Source organism: Bos javanicus, chromosome 25 (assembly GCF_032452875.1).
Source record: "Bos javanicus breed banteng chromosome 25, ARS-OSU_banteng_1.0, whole genome shotgun sequence".
Classification (NCBI taxonomy): domain Eukaryota; kingdom Metazoa; phylum Chordata; class Mammalia; order Artiodactyla; family Bovidae; genus Bos; species Bos javanicus.
This window is the reverse complement of record NC_083892.1, coordinates 10,730,406-10,750,742: the sequence shown is the minus strand read 5'-3', so window position 1 is coordinate 10,750,742 and position 20,337 is coordinate 10,730,406. Positions and strand designations below refer to the sequence as shown.

Genomic DNA, 20,337 nt, shown 5'->3' with positions numbered 1-20,337 from the left:
AGCCTCAGGGCAGAAGCTGGTGGCCACCCAACGTTAGAACAAAGTCAGAGTTCTATTAGCAAGAAAGAAGGGGCTGTAGGGTGGGGAATTACCACTGTCTGTTGTAATTATTCATGCTCACTTGCATAACTGGAATGCAAAAGTTAAACAAACTGCAGGACCAGACTCAGAAAACACAGGTTCCTATCTCATCACCACAAATCAACAGTCTGAGCAAATAAACCCAGTCACTTGTCAAAGTCAGAGACGACGACTCTACCAGGCACAGTAGGCTCTTATTTCTGGGGTCTGAATTCTAAAGGAGACACACCAAGTGACCTAATTCCAAGCTTCTCTGGGTCCTGTGTAACCCAACTCACTGGAGAGTCTATTCAAAGGGATCACAGTTTGGGATGCCCACCAAGGCACAGCTGAGCTGGCAGTGTAACTGCTTAGAGTAATGCTTACCTTACTAACATTTCATAGTGGGTAAAATGGGGAAAAACTCCCCAAGCTAAAAACAAAGAGAAATCTGAATGCTAAACTAAAATCAAAAACAAACAAAAGACACATCAGTCAGAATGGCTATTATCAAAAAAAAATCTACAAACAATAAATGCTGGAGGGGGTGTGGAGGAAAGCAACCCCTCCTACAGTGTTGGTGGGAATGTAAATTGGTTACAGCCACTATGGAGAACAGTAGAGAGATTCCTTAAAAAACTAAAAACAAAACTACCGTATGACCCAGTAATCCCACTACTGGGCACATACTGGGAGAAAACCGTAATTCAAAAAGACACACGCGCCCCAGTGCTCACTGCAGCATGGTTTACAACAGCCAAGACATGGAAGCAACTTAAATGTCCATCAGCAGAAGAGTGGATATAGAAGACGTGGTACCTATAGACAACGGACTATTACTCAACCATAAAAAAGAATGAAACAGTACCATCTGCAGAGACGTGGACAGACCTAGAGACTGTCATACAGAGTGAAGTATGTCAGCAAGAGAAAAACAAGTATCGTAAATTAACGCTTATATGTGGAGTCTAGGAAAATGGTGTAGATGAACTTATTTGCAAAGCAGATATAGAGACAGATGTAGAGAACAAATGTATGGATATCAAGGCAGGGAGAGGGGTGGGATGAATTGGGAGACTGGGATTGACAAATATACACTACTATATGCAATAAAATAGATAACTTATGAGAACCTACTGTGTAACACAGGGGACTCGACTCAAGTTTCTGTGGTGACCTAAAAGGGAAGGAAGTCTAAAAAAGATGCATTATATGAATATGTATAGCTGATTCACTCTGCTGTGCAGAAGAAACTAAGACAACATTGTAAAGCAACTATACTCCAATAAAAATTAATTAAAAGAACAAACAAGACAAAAACACCTAACAGACAGCAAACTAGGGAACGGGAGATATACAATATATAGGTGGGGATTAAAATCATCACAAAGCAGAAGGAAAACTGCCTGCAGACTCCCTTTCCCAGACTACAGTTGATCCCAGGAGGAAATCCTGGTACCCGACTGGTATAAAGGTAACTGAGGATGGTCACGCACACATAAGGCACGCTGGGCCACGGGAAAAGCACACGGTGGCAGCACCATTCAAGGACACACCGTCAGCTACGGAAGACTCGCTTGAACCAGACCAACTTCCCCAGAAAAACAACAGCAACTGCAAAAGCCAGACTTGTTTTAAAAAAAAAAAAAAAAAACTGAGGTCCTAGGAGCTATGCAAAGACAGGAAAGACATGAGGAACTCGGATCCCAAAGAGAAGGGAAGTCTACAGACGTGAGTCCTAACTACATGGAGAGCCAGGTTTTGCTCTGAGGCTTTTGCCAACCACAGAGCAACTCTGGTGAGAAGAGGAGCTTTCAGAATTCCCACAGTCTTAAAAAAGAAAAAAGGAGAAGAAGGAAAGAAAACACAGGTCAGGACCTGCAGATGCAGAAGGGCACTGGTAAGCACGTCAACTACGTCCCCCCAGAATTCAAGTCCATGCGGAGCCCCAGAACGTGACTATTTGGGGGAAGGCTCTAGGCAGATGTCATTAGTTAAGAGGCGGTATACCGCAGCCGGGGAGGGGGGAGGGCGCCTAGTCTGATACAACTGGTGTCCGCCTGAGGAGAGGAGGGGACACAGAGGGACACGGTCACAAAGGAAAGAAGGCCATGTGAAGACACACCGCGATGGGAGCGGGAAAGCTGCAAGGCGAGGGGCTGCTGACAAGCACCGCGCGCCAGGAACACGCCCTCCCCCAGAGCCTTCCAGAAGCGACCAACCCTGCGGACACCTAGATTTTGGACTCCTGGCCTCCAGACTGTGAAAAGGTAAATTATCCCTCTGTTGGTGAACCACCCATGGTGTGCAAATTTGCCATGGCAGCTCCAGGAAGCTGATATAAGCTGGAAACCCCAAAAAACTACACCCTGGAAATGCATGGGCCGTCACAAATACTAAAGCCCAGGTGTGAACCGGCTTGACCCTTTACTGGACTAAGTGGGTCTCCCTCTGCCCTAACTGTCTGAGAAGCAGCAATAAACCCTCTCTGAAGAAAGACAGCGCCATCCCAAACTTCAAAGTATCTCTACCCTTGTTCACACACAACATCTGGCATCCAGTCGAAAATAACCAGATACCGTGCAAAGACAAGAGCGTATTCAAAAAGAAAACAAAAACAAAAAATAACGGACTTTCCGCTACAGCCCGGTGAGAAGGTTAACAAATCCTCACCCTGAAAGCAATGATAAAGCTGAACAAATCTGACACAGATAATGGTTCCCACACTCCAGAAACTGGCTTCAGTGGCTCACCACCTGGGAGTGGTTTACTCTTGAAAACTGTTGAATTTCTGATAAGAAGAGGGGGAACAGTACTAACAGGACAAGGATAAACGGTGGCCAACATGCCATCTCGAGGGTCAGGGGCCACAGGGCAGGGTGCAGACTGCGGTGGATGAAGCACTTCCGGCCCACCGACAGAGGGCAGGGGTGCGGGGCCCCCAGCGGGGTCAACTGTCAACGTGGGCCCAAAGTCGCAGGTCCAGGTTCAAGAAAACCTACAAACCCATATCTCCACATAAGATCTCAAAATCTTTCAATGCTAGAATCTTAAAAACAAATTTTTAAACGCACTCTACAAAGGATTTCCCTGGCAGTCCAGGGTAAGACTTGACCTTCCAATGCAGGTGGTGCGGGTTCGAGCCCTGGTCGGGGAGCCTAGATCCCACATGCCTCAGGGGCCAAAAAGCCAGAACATACACAAAATAAGTAGTATTGTAACAAATCAATTAAAAATCACACTATGCGAGGGCACCAACTTCCAAATTCAGCCCTACATGCAGCCGAACCCCCGACAACCAAACACAGCAGGCATGCCCCTGGTAGACTCTCAGCATTATCCCATTATTGTGATTTCCAACAATGTCACTTTGTTCAATCATTACGCTGAAGTTCAGCTTTTCTCTCTTCATTTAGAAACACAGCTAATGCAACAAGCCTTGTGGATTAATTCACCATTACTCATTCTCTCCTGTCACTTTCAATTCAGTTAACAGAGCTGGAGAGGTCCACAGAAGAGCGATAACGGGCATCAGGCTGGCTGCCCGAGGAGGCAGGGAGCAGGGAAGAGCCAGGAATTTGACATGGGTCTGACCTGGGCTGGAATCCTCAGCTCTGCCATCTACCAGCTGTAGACGGGAACTTGGGCAACTTAGTAACTAACTTGAGACTCAGGGTCATCATTTGAAAAGCAAGGACACCATCACCCACGCTGGAAAGTGACTGGCATGTTATCACCGTGCACCAGCTCGGGCAGATCAACACCAAGGCCTCAAGCCCCCACCCCAACCCTACGAGGCAGATCCTGCTACGATCTTTATTTTACACAAGAGGAAACAGGAGCTCAGAGAGAAGATGTCCCAGAGAGCTTGTGTGTGACAAGTCGTGGAGAGGGGATTTCAACCCTGCTTCCCGATCACTAAGCTACACAGAGGGCCCAGCCCCACAGCCAGGAGGGACGAGGGAGCCGGACAAGGCTCATTTCTGTCTGATCCATCTCTCAGGATTTCATTTTCTCCATTCTGCCTGGCAAGGCCATTCCAACGGCTTTAAGAACAACCATAAAAAGCCATTGACCTGATCTTTCCCAACTCTTAGCAGCTGAAAAAACACCTGCCCTCCCCCATGAGGTTTTTAATCAAACATTCAATGGCAGGAAAGAGGTTTTAATCAGCCAAGGACCACCCTGCGCCTGTGAATGGTTAATCACTGCTGCCAACAAAGACGACAGAAGCCCCTGGCAGCCACTCACTCAGGTGTGAAACTAGTCTGGTCTTTGCTTCCCTTCTAACTGGCCAGGAGACGGTGCAGCACACACTCCCCAGCAGAAACAAAGCCAGAGGCTACTCGCTCATCAGCGTCTCCAAGACACGAGGATAGAAACCATGCTAAGATGCAGGGAAACAGTGAGAATGCGAAGGCTGGTGATGCCTCGCAAATGTGTAGGTGCTTCTGTGATCCTCAGGGCCAAGTAACAAAAAGACGACAGGAATTCTAGTCTGGATGGGAATACAAAGAGCCATTCTTCATGGTCAAAAGGTCAGAGCCTCAAGAAGGGGTGAGATGGAGAAAGAGGTTAGACATGTAAAGGGTGTTTGGGAGAAGGTAACTGGTTAAACAATTGGAGTGGGGTGCGCATGTCTCTGAAATGAAGCAGGTGCTTCACATGAGGTTATCATGTGAATCTGCCTGACAACCCCCCAGGGAGAGAGACGCTCTGTCTTTACAAGTGAAAATGGAGGGCACGGAGGGGCGTTTTCCCAGGGTCATGCCAGGCTTACCCTCGGAGTTTGACTCCAAAGCCATGGTTGCCTCTGCCATGCCCAGGAACTGTCCATAGCCTTGCGGTCCGTTCCACACCAGTTTCTCCAAGGTAGCTCCCCACAGACAGTAAGAAGGAAATAAAAAGGAAGAGGGGCCAGCAAGCTGGGGGGGGGGACTCTCGGAAAAGCCATGTCCTCAAATAGCCATCAATCAGCCCTAAACCACCTCCACACAGAGCTCAGGGAAGCGTCCTGGACATACGATGTCACCAAGGGACTTCCCCAGCGGTCCAGTGGCTAAGACTCTGCCCTCCCAAGGTAGGGGGCCCAGGTTCAGTCCCGTCAGGGAAGTAGATCCCGCACGTCCCAAATAAGAGTCTGCATGCCGCAACGAAGATCAAGGATGTCATGCGCCACAACTGAGATCTGGCTCAGACAAAAATTTTTTTTTTTTAAGTGCCACAGAGACTACTGAGGCTGACATTCAAGGAGGCCAAGCAGGACTGAGGCTCTTGAAGCTGGCTCTTCTCTGAACTGGCCCACTGTGACCCAGGAAGGTGGAAGAAAAATCAATGATGACAGGAATCCTTCTTGCAGGCCCAAGAGGAACCACATTCATTTTTGAAAAAGAGCAACTGGTGAGATGAGCAGGATCAAAGACTTGCTGGAGGGCTGAGAGAAAGGGGAAGGGAGATATGCCAACTTGGGTGAGAGGGAAAGGCAGTCGGCAGAGAATTTCCAGACGGCTCTACCAAACACGGCCAGGGCTGATTTCTCGATGTGAAAGGAGGTAGACCAGTAGAAGGTAACCCATTTCACTCAGCAGGGACACTAACGTCACAGCAGCAAGATTCAGGAATTCAAGGTGGCACCCACAAGCAGGGTCTTAACCTGCTCTTCAAAATCGGGGGTGTGGGGGGTTTTTATACAACGTGATACACTTCAAAGTTCAGATCCAGGGACTTCCCTGGTGGTCCAGTGGCTAAGACTCGGTGCTCCCAATGCAGCGGGGGTCCCGGATTCGATCCCTGGTCGGGGAGCTGGATCCCACATGCCACAACTGAGACCCGGCACAGCCAAATAAACAAATAAATATTAAAAACAAAAAAGTTCAGATCCGGGCAGAAACCAGTATTGCAACTGTCCTTCAGTTAAAAATAAATAAATTAAGAAAGAAAACAAAAACAAGTTCAGATCCAAAGCAAACCACTGAACAAATAATGGCTGCACTGCAGAGAACACAGATGAAGATCCCGACCGCTCCCAGAACTGTCCTGTGAACTGAGCGAGTTAATTTAAGACTAACAACATGCCAGGCTGACACTAAGTACCCATGGGTGCTAAGAGTTATTATTACGAGCATCATTCCTGTCATTCAGAGACACAAGAGGACAGGACAAGCGAAATGCTGTGACAACTTTAAAAAGGATGGTGGCAGAATTCTAAGCTCAGAGATCTGCCTGATTTCTGTCACTGTTACTGAAGACAGATTTAATTATGAAATGCCGTGCCATCCTTGTGCGTCAAATCAGAACAGATTATTCACTTCTCACCAATTGCTACACCACACTGGGGAAATAAGCACCTCAGCGGCAGGCCCCCACCGAGTCCCTTGAGACCACCAACACGTGGCTCTGAGAATTCTGCACAAAGGGTGACTTCCTTTCAATTAACATGCCAGACAACACAGGTACTGACTGTGGTGAGACATCCTCACCGTGGATTTCCGCATCACCACGGCCTCCCACCCCCAGCAGTCCCGCACAATGACTGCCTTGCTTGCTACTAAAAAATAAATAAAAATTAAAAGGGCAGAGAGGAAGGGATATGCTCTGGGCTTCACCCGGCCGAGGAGTACCTGTTTCAGTTTTGCTGGCAAAGCCTGCTGCCTGTTTGATCGCGGCCGCCGTGAGTGCTAACCCTCGACTCCTCTTCAAGCCGTGCTGCAGGACGGCTTCAAACTGGGCACACAGACAGGTTACCCTGCAAGAGAACCAGTGATTCATCAGTCCACCCCGGGAAGGGAGAAAAACAACCAGGGAGGTGTCAGCATCTCCCAGGGGAGCGAGTGAAGGAACACATTAGATGCCAGGATTTACAAGCAGGTAACTGACATGCAAGTGACTCCCCACTAGCTCTCCGCATCTGTGTTCCTTTCAGGTTAACTCAGGGCAGCCCCACACAGTCCAGCCCCTGTTCATCAGACTGGTGAAAGCACAGAAACAATTCACAAGAGACAAGGGGAAATGGAATTGGTGCCAGCCAGCGGGGGTGGGGGAGAAAAAAACCAATTTAAAAACAAATCAGTTGTGTGCGGGGAGGGGTTGGGTGTTAATTTGTATCCAATTCGCAAGTTTCAACTCTAATTCATATCATGTCCTTTATGAAACAAGATTATCTTCTAAGAGATTGAATTCGCAGGTCTGCCAAATTGGAAACATTGTGTAATTTCATGGCCTGTTACATACCCTAAAGAAATAATATGAATTCTGATTCTTGTTCTTTATTTTGTTGTTAAGAGATTACATTGTTGAAGGCAGATCTGGAGTTGATGGAATTTTCAATTAAGTTACAATTACTGTGCATTTAATTGAATTTATTTCTCAATAACCAAAGAAATGGGAGATTCAGGAACATGTTCACAGAGATGAGGTCACCATAACCACACTCAATTCTTAACAGTCCCCCCAGGGCTCCTGGGCCCCCACCCGGCTGGATCTGTGGACCTCAGAAACCCTTCCATTCACTCAGGCAACAAACGTTAGGAAATCCAGAACTCGTCCCGGGTGCCAGGCACTGTTCTAGGCTCTGAGGATACAAAAGTGGGAGTGAGACAGACAAGGTTCTAGCAGGGAGAGATTCCCAAATAAGCCAACCAGATCCTATCAGTTGACAAGAACTCTGAAGAAAATAAAACAAGATGAGGTGGTAGACAGAGCCAAGGCAAGAACAGGCTTAGACGGTGTGGCCTGAATGGAGGTAACCTTAGAGTCATGACCTAGACGTGACAAGAGGCAGCAGGCTGGGCAGAGGGGCGCAGTGCAAAGACCCTGAGGCCACCACCACCTGGCTCATCCCTGCCTAACTGCAGGCATTTCCTGCTCCACCCACCCCCACACATGTAGTAATTATACTCCAAGTATTTATCACGCTATGGGTGGTAAACATTTTCACATCCATGATTTCACTAGCTACTCCCATGATGATATGATTGGAGCAGGTATTATTACCTGCATTTTACATGTCAGGAAACTGAGGCTTAGAGACAGGTAAGAGCACATAATAAGTACATAATTAACAGCAATATCCGTACTCCAGACCTACCCACCCCCACGCTACCCAAGGTAGTTCCCACTACACTCTGCACCACGACAAACAGGCTTTATTCTAAGACAAAAGTCCACTTTCTCCCATATGCCACCTTTACTCGAGTGTTGTCTATACCAGGAAACCCTAACACAGTACCAGCAAATACACAGCACATGTACACTGACTCTCTAGTCTGTGCCTGTGGCAGACATCACTAATCCATCCCAGCCTTCCAGGCTACTACTGCCAATGATCAAAGTCAGCCCTCCAAAGGAAGGAGTCCCTTCTTGCATCCCAAACCTAACTCGTGTCCTCACCTACACCACCTGGCTTCCAACTCCTACTGGTCCTCCTGGCTCCCCTGCAGCTAGTTCACGCAGTGCCTGGCACACAGCGTGTGCTCTGTATATGCTTTTTCGGCAGGTATGTAAAAGCGTGAGGAACCTCGGCCCCAGAAGACTCCCCCACATTGAAACAATCCTCCTCTCTGGGCAGATGCCACTCAGACATTAGATGTGCATATGCTAGTCTCTCTGTGTATCCACAGGGGCACACTGCTGAGGGCTCCCTGCAAAGCTAGGACGCCCACCAAAATTAAACCCCACAGAAACCAAAACAGAGGCATGATACAATGGAGCCTGACCAAGGGCCCTGTCTCGGGGCAGTGGGGCAAGGAGGAGGAGGGGGAACCTTGGTCTGTGTTTAGAAGTCTCCATATTAAACCACAGCCTCTATCTTTAAACGAATCATCAGCAAATACAATGATTAACTCAACAATCCTAGTCAGGTTGTTTGGCTCCAGTGCACAAGTCGATAACTGCCCCACCAACTCTATAATAACATCTGGCCTCTAAAGGGAATGGAATGCAGGGGAACAGCATTAACCCAGCCCCTGAGGTCTGGGTTACGTCAGCAGTATTGCCTTCCAGATGCACCTAGGTCACAATCAGCCCAACGCAGCAGAAAACCAAGGTGGGCGTTAGTCCTATAATTAGTTTGTTACATAATGTCTGCCTTACTGAAGGCCATTCTATTTCTCACCCTCCCCATTTGACCTGAGCTTGTATCTACAGGTCATTCAAGACTTAGCTCAAGGAGCCCCTCCTCCAGGAAGCCTTCCTGAGTCTTCCTCAGGCTGCAGCACTTGGCTAATCTCTCTATGAACAAGCTGCTCTCCACCGCTGTCTCCTCCGGCTAACTCAAGTTCCCTGACAGCCAGGATCACGCCTCAATCGTCTTAGTTGCTCCAGCACCCGGCAGGACGCCTGGCTTCTGCGATGTATGTGATCAGAACTGTCCCTCCCCTCGAAGAACTCAGAACATGGGCTTGACGTCTACTTAGGTAAGAGGGGCATCTCTGGAGATGTTGTATAAGGTGGAATCCAGGTCAGTTACGACTAGGGAACCAAAGAGAACACACTTGTCCAACCACAGGAATCTACACCCTTCATCTTGTAGTGGGCGTGCTATGGGTACTGACTTATAATCACGTCACCTGAAGCTGTTCCATTTCTTCTCATCTGACTCGGCAAGATGATCCTTCCTGCAGAACGGGGCACCTGCCTTCATGGAGCTCACTGTTTTCTCAGCTCAGTCTCTCCTATTTTCCAGGATGCTCTCCCCTGAGTGCTCTCTGAGACCCACGTTGAGGGTGGGGGGAAGGACTGGCTGCCTCCACAGCATTTTCTCACATCTATCTGAGTTAATGAATTGGCCATGTTTTTAATTAAGCAGGGCACTTAACAGTGGATGCTTTAATTAAAAAAAAAAAAAAAACACCAGCCAAGAAAATCACTTCAAGTTTTTATGTATATAGCTGTTTACCAGATGAGTGGATAAATAAAATGTGGTATATTGATACATGCATGTGTGTGTGTTAAATTGCTTCAGTCATGTCCGACTCTGTGCGACCCTATGGACTGCAGCCCACCAGGCTCCTCTGTCCATGGGATTCTCCAGACAAGAATACTGGAGTGGGTTGCCATGTCCTCCAGGGGATCTTCCCAACCCAGGGATAGAACCTGTGTCTCTTACCACTGGCAGACAGGTTCCTTACCACTAGCGCCACCTGGGAAGCCCTATATTGATACAATGGAATACTATTAAGCAATAAAAAGGAATAAAGTACTGACACATGCTACAACAACGACGAGCCTTGAAAATATAATGCTAAAGGAAAGAAATCAGACCCAAAGCCATACACTGTATGATTCCATGAAATGTCAAGAAAAGGTAAATATATAGAAACTACAAGTATCGGGTTGGCCAAAACATCTTATGTGAAAGTCACTCAGTCGTGTCCAACTCTTTGCGACCCCATGGACTGCAGTCCAAGGAATTCTCCAAGCCAGAATACTGGCGTGGGTAGCCTTTCCCTAACATCTTATGGAAAAACCCAAAAGAACTTTTTGGCCAACCCATTACATTAGTGCTCGCCTAAGGCTGGAATCAGGGATTAACTGTAAACTGGCATAAAGAAACTCTTTGGGGTAATGAAAATGTTCTGAAACTGAATTGGGGTGATGACTGCACAGCTCTATAAATTTACTTTTAAAAATTCACTGCATTGTACATGTACAAGGAGTAGATTTTTATGGTAAGTAAATTACACTTCAATTAAGCTGCTTAAAACAAAATAATAAAACCTGCTCTCAGGGTGCTCAGTAAAACCCTGATGGAGGAGTGAAGGAGTTAACGAGTGGGAAATGAAATAACCTTCTCCTGCTAAAACTGAAATAACCTTCTCCTGCCAAAACTGTCTCCCACCACCACCAGCACAGCTGGACTTTGCACGAGCTTAACCGCTTCACTGCTAAAATTCTGCAGGCACTGGTCTTCCTGAGCTGCGTCCTATATTTCAAGACTGCTTAACCTATCACATTAATCTTTAATAAGAGTCCTAAGAATCCTGTGCTTTTTTATGGCAACTATGAGGCATTTATGGTGAATGTGAGACAGACAGGATCAGTAATAAAAGCTGCATTTTAAGAACCACATCAGATTAACCTGGTGACAGAGGGCGTAACTTTAAACTGATCCTTTCAGATGTTACAGCTTCATTGGAATGTTTTGGTGAAGAGCAAGTACAGCAGTGAAAACGGAGTGGACTGTCCTCATGTGGGAAGCTCCAGAGTCACCCAGAACAGAGCCGGCTGTACCCACGGAAACCAGCCACTGACAGCAGTAGCCACATCTCCGATTTAAGACGGCGCAATCAACCAGCCTTGCTACGCGGCCATCACATGACAGTCATTTGCAGCGGGCCACGCCCTACATTTGTGCCTTACAAATTTTCAGCAAAGTGCACATCCTTTCTGGCTGAATTTTACCAGCACCAATCAATCCTCAACTGTCATCTACAAGTCAGATAAAGATTTCAGAATGAAAATATTCAAAACATCCTTTGCAACTGTGGAAAGTTAAAAATACATAAAGATTTGACACTTGGGGAATTGGTTAAATGATAATACAAAATATAATCGAATGCCATTTAGCATTTAAAATATTTATCAAGAGTTTATAATGATAAGCCAACAGGTTTACAATATGAAATGAAACATAAGCAGGGTATGCAACTGTATATTAAGTATGTTTTCAACTATACTAAAAAAAAAAAAATTTGAAGGGAATTATGTAAAAAATTAACAGCAACTTGATAAAATAATTACTGGTGATGTCTTTCTTACCTCTATGTTTTTCTCACTTAGCTTCTTTTTTTGCATTTAAAAAGTATTCATGTCTCAAGAACCAGAAACATTGCTACCCTGAGCTACAAAGAATGAAAAAATCTGGCATCAAAGTTATACTGAGGGAAAAAAAACTCATGCAATCATTATTTATATGCAGAGAATTTGAAATGGCATTTTTTAAAAGCATAGATTATAAAGTTAAGCCAAAAAAAGGAGACCTACAAAAAGATATAAAAATGTTTTTAACCAGCAAATTTTAAATGTTGCAATAAAAGAAACAGTAACATTAAAAGTTGATTTTTTTAAGTCAACAAAATGGTGGAGGGGACACAACATTCACAATAGTAACAAAAGTAAAATAAATCATATTTTTAATAAGAAAGATACATGTCCTATATGAATAAAACCATAATATTCTTAAAAGGTATAAAGATCAAAATAAATAGAAACATTGCTATCCTAAATGGGAAGACTTATTTACATAAAAATGTCAATTCTTCCCAAATTAACATATACATTTAATACAATTCCAATACTAATCACAAGAAGAACTTGGTCCAGTGTGGTTCTGGGTACAGTGATAAGCATTAATAGAGCAGTATAGAGAACCTCCCTGCCCCAAAAAATCCAAATAAATATGGAAACATTTTATATATAATAATGGAAGTACTTCAATTCAGATGGGCAAGAATGAGCTATTTAACAGTGGCACTGACACAAGTAGCCATAGGGCTGAAAGAAAATTAAGAATAAACTTTTGTCTCAAACAACCACAGAACTAAATTCCACATGCATAAAAATCAAGAAAATATATAAGTGTGCATCAAGATCAAGAAAATATAAAAGTGTATAAAAATAACACTTTGGCCACCTGATTCAAAGAGCTGACTCATTGGAAAAGACTCTGCTGCTGGGGAACATTGAAGGCAAAAGAAGAAGAGAGCGGCAGAGGATGAGATGGTTAGGTAGCATCACCAACTCAATGGACATGAATTTGAGCAAAATCCGAGAGACAGTGAAGGACAGGGAAGCCTGGTGTGCTGCGGTCCATGGGGTAGCAAAAAGTTGGACACAATTAGCAACTGAACAACACCAACAAGAAAAATAAAACTGTAAAAAATTATAGAGAAAAATATAGGTGAACTGCAGGACAGGATACTCTCAAAGCAGAATTTTAAAGGTTTATAGAATTAACCACAAAAAAGCTTTACATTTCAATATAGCAAAAGATATGATAAATATGGTGAAACAATAAATGATAACTAGAGAAAATATTTACAATCACATAACTGGAAAAAAATTACAGGCCACAGTACCTGAAGAGTTTCTACAGGTAGAAAAATAAAAAAACTATTAAAGAAGGTGAACAAATAAACCATGAAAGGAGGAAATACAGTTGCCCAAAAAACACAGAAAAAATATTCAATCTCACTAGTGACCAGGAAAGTGCTGCAATACTAAGATACCAACTGGGGACTATCAATTTAAAACCAGTCACAGATCTATACTAAGATACCAGCTGGGGACTATCAATTTAAAACCAGTCACAGATCTAGCAAAAGTACAAATAAGTGGGTCCTGTTGATAGGAATATGAATGTGAATTGCTACATCTCTCTACAAAGAGATCAGGCAATATCATTTTTTTAAAAGCCTATACCCTTTGTCCCAGATGGCTCAGTGGATAAAGAATCCGCCTGCAATGCAGGAGACACAGAAGATGCCAGTTCAATTCCTGGGTCGGGAAGATCCTTTGGAGAAGGAAATAGCAACCCACTCCAGTATCCTTGCCTGGGAAATCCCATGGACAGAGGAATCTGGTGGGCTATAGTCTATATGGTCACCAAGAGTCGGACAGCAACGAAGCACAGACCCTTTGACTCAGCAATCCTACTTTTAGGAATTTATCCTATAAAAATAATAGCACTACTAATTAGAAATGAGCAAAAACCATGAACAGACATTTCAGCAAAGAGGATACACATGTCCAAGAACGTGAAAATATGTTCAACACCACTTGCCGTTACAGAAATGCATGTTAACACTACAGTTGGATATGCCTACACACCTACAGGATGGCTAAGATAGAAAATCACGAGAATATTAAAAGATGACAAGAATGCAGAGGAACTGGATCACTCACACGTTGCTGGAGGGAATGTAAATGGTATAGTCAATATGGAAAACGGTTGGCAGTTTCTTATAAAGCTAAATGTGCAAATGTCATACAACCCAGAAACTGTGTTCTGGAGTACTTATCTCAGAGAAACGAAAGCTTAGGGTCACAGCAATAACCTGTACATAAATGTTTCCAGAAGCATTATTTGCAGTAGTGAAAACCTGAAAACAGCCCAGACATCCTTCAGGGGATAAACAGACTGTGGTGCGTCCAGACCAGAGAATACTACTTGGCAATACACTATTGATACATGCAACAGTCTGGATGAATCTCAAGGAAATTACCCTGATTGGGGAAAAAAAAAAAAAAAAAGCCAGTCCCAAAAGGTTACACACTGCACGATTCTATTTACATAACATTCTTAGAATGACAAAATTTTAGAACTGGAGAAGAGAGTGGTAGTGGCCAGGAATTAGGGACGGAGATGGAGGGGACAGGAGGGAGGTGGGTACGGTTAAAAATAAGAAAAGAAAAAACAGGAGGAACCCTGTGGTGATTAAATTATTCTGTATCTTGACTGTGGTGGGGACACGTGAACCTACAGAGTGATAAAACTGCACAGAGCTAAACACACCCACACAAGTGAAATCAGCAAAATTTGAAATACCTACCATCCAAGAATCTTACAAGGTAAGACCACTGGAGAAAAGTGAGTAAAAGATAAATGGGATCTTTCTATTTCTTACAATTGCCTATGCCTCCATAATCATCTCACAATTAGAAGCCGAAATAAACAAATATAAAAGCATGAGAAGGCAAGAACAGACACATACACAACCACCATCTCTGCTGCGGCACTGTTATAACAGTAAAAGCAGAGACAAAGCTAGACACAGCCCGAACGCCCACCAACAGGAGAGCGCTAATAAGTTACAGGACCGCCGCACGGCCAAACACTAGGCAGAAATTTTCAAAGAATGAGATGCCAAATCTAAACAACCTACGCAGCACCTTGCTCCACACATTTTAAGGCCTCGGAAATCCAGGTGCGCCTCACAGTCGATGGAACTACCCAATGAAAACCGGCACTGGCTGTCCTTTATTACGGAGACGCCACTGACGGCAGGCTGCACCGTTATGTGACCCAGTGACCTGGAACAAGGTCCATAATACATGCCCAGGTTTTTGTTTCTTTTTTAAATCAAGTTACAGAGTAACAGACATGGTAGGATTCTTATCTGAAGGAGGAAGAAGAGAAAGAGGAAGAGGAGTGGGCTTCAGTTATTTGCATCATCTACATTCATGTGAGAGGATGGAAGCATCCTTGGCAACTCAGGCCAGCACGTCTAGAGAAGGGTAATGAGGGCTGGGAGGTGAGGCTGGGCTGCTCACCCACAGCATAGCAGCGCCAACACGCGAGGTTCTCGCCCACTCCTTGCTGAGCCAGGGGTCCGTGGGCCAGTGAGTCAAATCAGCGCCATGCTCTCAATCAGTCCTCCCTGCTTTGGCCCAGAGCGTCTTCTCGCTGTGCTAGGTAAATGGGACGCAAGTGAACGGCAGACCAGGGATAAAGAGCCAAAAAGATCTCTGAGAAAGGTGGCACCCGTCTAGAAGAAACTAAAACTGGTTTTAATTTTATCCCAGGAACTATACAAAGATAAATCCCAGAAGGATCAAAGGCTTAACTGTAAACAGTAAAAATCTTACAGGAAAATGTTAAAGACCACACGCACACTCCAACGTTGAGGAAGATCATAAAACACTGAAAACCCAGAAACTGGCAGGTTAGTATATGGACCAGTAAAGAAACATTTAATTGTGTAAAGAATTTTAAGGACTTCCCTGGCGGTCCAGTGGTTGAGAATCTGCCTGGCAATGCAAGGGACACAGGTTTGATCCCTGGGGCTGGAAGATTCCACATGCCTTGGGGCAACTAAGCCTGTGCGCCACAACTGCTAAAGCCCGTGCACCCAGAGCCTGTGCTCCGCAACCAGAGAAGCCACTGCAATGAGAAGCCTGCTTGCCGCAACTACAGAAAGCCCACACGCAGTAATGAAGGCCCAGAACAGCCAAAAATAATTTTTCTTAATTTCAATGTAGTATTATAATAGATAGTATTATCTGTGCTTACAAAGTTAATGGACAGATCTGAAAAATATGTGCAATGCAAAAAAACAGGTGAAAGGTTAATTAATTACTGTAATACACAAAGAGCTCTCACAAACTGATAAGGGGACAAATAATCCAACAGGAAACAGGGCAAAGAATATGAAGCTCCTCTGCACAAAAGAGCAAAGTCAAATAGCCAACAAACATTAAAAAAAATAAAAAAACTGAAATTCACTGGCAATCAACAGATGCAAATTGCAATGACAAGTGAGCCACCTCTTCTCACCCATCAGACTGACAGAACTTCAAAACAACACTCAAAACTATTATTAGAAAGGAAGAAAAGGGCAGTTTCATGCACTACCAGTAGAAGATTTTTAGAAAGATACCTGACCACAACTGTTAAAAATAAACGCATTCTCTATGGCCCGGCAACTCAGCTCCGGGAAATCTCTGCCAAACAAACAAAACCCTCAATACATGAGAAAAGATGCTCAAGGATGTCTACTGTTGCACTGTCCACAGTAGTAAAAATTGGACTTAAAGTCAGTATTACTTCGTAGGCACCTGTTGGTACGTTTCACATAATACAATATAGTACAGCTTTTTAAGAAGAATTTTTAGAACTCTAACTTGGAAAGGATTTGACAGGATAGTGCCAAGAGAGAAAATACAGATGCAGAACATTATATATAATTGAATTTTTGGAAGACAGTGTGTACGTGTGTGTGTGTGTATACACATGTGTATTTTATTTCTAAGAATGTGGAGAAATACACAGAACAAATGATTCTTGATCATTAACATAAGTTATCCAGAGGGAAGGAGAAGAGATGGGATAGGAAAAAAGAGGGGGAGGGAAAAAAAAAAAAAGCAGGTAACAAAGAACCGGAAAAAAATGCAAGCTTGGTAACAGTGAAAACCCACAAGCCAACAGTTTTCAAGATACTATTAGGCCTGAGGATGGCAGATGGGCATGTAAAAAGAAATAAGATGAATGTTCTACTAGAGGAACCCGCAACTGGAAAAATAACCTATTTTTAAATGAGTTAAATCATTTCTGACCATTGTTAAAAGTTACTAAAATAAATACAGTAACTGGATTTCCCAGGCGGTCCAGTGGTTAAGACTCTGCACTTCCAGTACAGGGAGCGTGGGTTCAGTCCTTGGTTGGGGAACTAGGATTCCACAATCTGCACAGCTTGGCCAAAAAAAAAAGACAAAAGAAACACAAAACTATAGGAACCTCCCTGGTGGGACTCAGTGTAGCCAAACAAATAAATAAATATTAATTTATTAAAATACACACATATAAAAACACAGCAACTGTCTTCTCTGGGGTAGACAGACCCCCCAGCTTTGGTCCAGATGCAAACACCTGCTTGCCCTTGGGATTCTTCTGGCAGATGAGGAGCTTCAAAGTCAGGGATGGGAGGTGAAAGCTGAGAAGGAATCAGTCTAGGGAGCTGATAAAGCAAAAGGGAAAAAGAGGATGGAGAAAGCCAAGAGACCCTCAGTGCAGAAGGACTGAATAAACGGGAAATGAGGAAGCAGAGACGTGCCATCAGGTCCAGTGGCCAATGGATCTCCCAGTTTGGTCAGAGTCCATAACCTGGAAGAAAGAAAACTCCACACCAAAAGCTTCCTTTCAACAAACAATACAGTCACAGATGCGGAAAACAAACTTACAATTACTGGGCAGGGGGAGGTGGGGGGTTGTGGGGGAGAGATAGAGTGGAACCGGTGTATATATTACTCTACATAAAATAATAATAAGGACCTATTGGATAGCACAGGGAACTCTACTCAATATTCTGTAATGACCTATATGGCAAAAGGACCTAAAGAAGAGTAGATAGATAGATAGGTAGATGGACTTCCCTGGTGACTCAGTGGTAAAGAATCGCCTGCCAGTGCAGGAGATGTGGGTTCAACCCTGGGGTCGGGAAGATCCCCTGGAGAAGGAAATGGCAACCCACTTCAGTATCCTTGCCTGGGAAATCCTCTGGACAGAGGAGTTGGGCGGCAGGTTACAGCCCATGCAGTTGCAAAGAGTCAGACACAATTTGGAGACAAAACAAAAAACAACATATATTCACAAAACTGAATCAGTTTGCCTGACACCCGAAACTCACACAACATTGTAAATCAACTGTACTCCAATAAGAAACAAAGAAACAGGCAAGATGCAGGCCATCCCCCAGTACAGATACATCTTTGGGAAAGCAAAGGTGGATCAGAATAAAATTTGCAGCCTATTATTAGAGCCCCCCAAAATGCTGTTTTTAAAAAAAATAAACAAAATCTAAAACAATACACATTTGTTCTGGTTTCTGGCCATACCTTAGAGCCAGAGCATTTAGGTCTCATCCCCCGGTCGGTCAGCCTCATCCAGGCTCACCCTAAGCTTTCTGTCCCTTCTCCCAGCGCCACCACCTCTATTCGGCTTCCTCGTCCACTGCGCAGAGCAGCCCCCTCTCACTGCAACCCCGACCCCATCTCCCTGGCCCACCCCCCTGGCCTGCTGATCAGAAGCCACCCTCCTGAAATGCGAACCTGACAACACCATTTTCCTTCCTGCCACATTCTGCTCGGGTTACATGACGATTTCAGGGGGACCATAAAATGACATTTTCAGGTTAATCATTTTACTATGACAAGAAAAATATTTCAGCAGCCATCAATCTGTGATTTCACTGACAAGACCTGAGTAGAAAAGGGAGGCCTTAAAATTCCACCTCAAGCCCATCTCTGACACAAACAGTACAGGGGAGTGGCAAAAATTGTGAAAATCTTATACAAATAGCCATAGTTTAAAAAAATAATACTCTATCGGATAAAGTTCAAATGCTTCCCTATGACAGCAAGTCAAGAATCTATTGACTTTCCAGCCAAACTTCGGCACAAACAACACACCATCCACAATCCCAAGACTTTCTCTCCTGCATTTGCCACTCCTGCTGTCTGGAAGTCCCATCCTGCCCATCTGACAACTGAAGACCCTGCTCGCCTCTCGAGTCTATACTACGTAATTATTACTACAGGCCACCGTGACTGTCTGCAGTTTACAGGTCCACTGCCCAGGCCCAACTCTGAGTTCCTTCAGAACAGCAGCCATCTCACCCAGCTTACAGCGCCAATGCCAACTCAGGGACTATAAGTAAGTATCTGCTGAATGAAGGAATTAACGAGAATCATTCTAGCCTTTAGTTTCCAAATTAGCCAAAACACTGGTATGTCTAGTCACAGGAAGAAAATGTATTGCACTTAGTAAGTTCTCACTGGGTGTGTCAAGCAAACACTATTAGATCTAATCCTCACTTCAATCCCAGGAAGTTGGTACCATGATCATCACCTAATTTTTTTAATTATCTGTTTATCTATTTTATTTTATCTATCTCTATTTATTTTTGGCTGTGCTGGGTCTTCATTGCTGCGAGGGCTTTTCTCTAGTTGCCATGAGCAGGAGCCACTCCCTAGTTGTGGTCTGTGAACTCTCACTGTGGTGGCTTCTCCTATTGTGCAGCGTGGTCTCTAGGGCACAGGCTCAATAGAATGGAGCACTGCCTTAGCTGTTCCACGGCATGTGGGATCTTCTCGGACTAGGGATTGAAGCTGAGCCTCCTGCATTGGCAGGCAGATTCTTTACCACTGAGCCACCAGGAAAACTCTCATTATCTAATTTTACAGATGCTGCAAGAAAGGTCTGCTGCTGCTGCTGCTGCTACTGCTGCTGCTGCTAAGTCGCTTCAGTGTGTCCAACTCTGTGTGACCCCACAGACGGCAGCCCGCCAGGCTCCCCCGTCCCTGGGATTCTCCAGGCAAGAACACTGGAGTGGGTTGCCATTTCCTTCTCCGATGCATGAAAGTGAAAAGTGAAAAGTGACAGTGAAGTCGCTCAGACTCTTAGCGACCCCATGGACTGCAGCCCACCAGGCTCCTCCATCCATGGGATTTTCTAGGCAAGAGTAATGGAGTGGGGTGCCATTGCCTTCTCCGGCAAGAAAGGCCTAGAGATGCCACATGTGTGCATGCTAAGAGGCTTCAATCGTGTCTCTTTGCAACCCTATGGACTGTAGCCTGCCAGGCTCCTCTATCCATGGGATTCTCCAGGCAAGAATACTAGAGTGGGTTGCTCTGCCCTCTTCCAGGGAATCTTCCTGACCAAGGGATCGAACCGAGGTCTCCTACATCTCCTGCACCGTCAGGCAGATTCTTTACCACTAGTGCCACCTGACTTAGCCCATGTGTACAACTGGTGGTCTGTGGACTGGGTGAGCATGAAGATAA

General features: G+C 44.7%; 1 protein-coding gene across 4 annotated transcripts in view; it reads right to left on the bottom strand.

The window, feature by feature from the left end:
* The window catches only part of SNX29 (sorting nexin 29), a 599,088-nt gene that overhangs the window by 543,810 nt on the left and 34,941 nt on the right, over positions 1-20,337 (bottom strand). For all 4 annotated transcript variants that reach the window (XM_061402536.1, XM_061402537.1, XM_061402539.1 and 1 more), the window contains one exon: positions 6,681-6,805. In XM_061402536.1, coding sequence (XP_061258520.1) covers positions 6,681-6,805 — 125 coding nt within the window. The remainder of the gene's footprint in view (positions 1-6,680; positions 6,806-20,337) is intronic.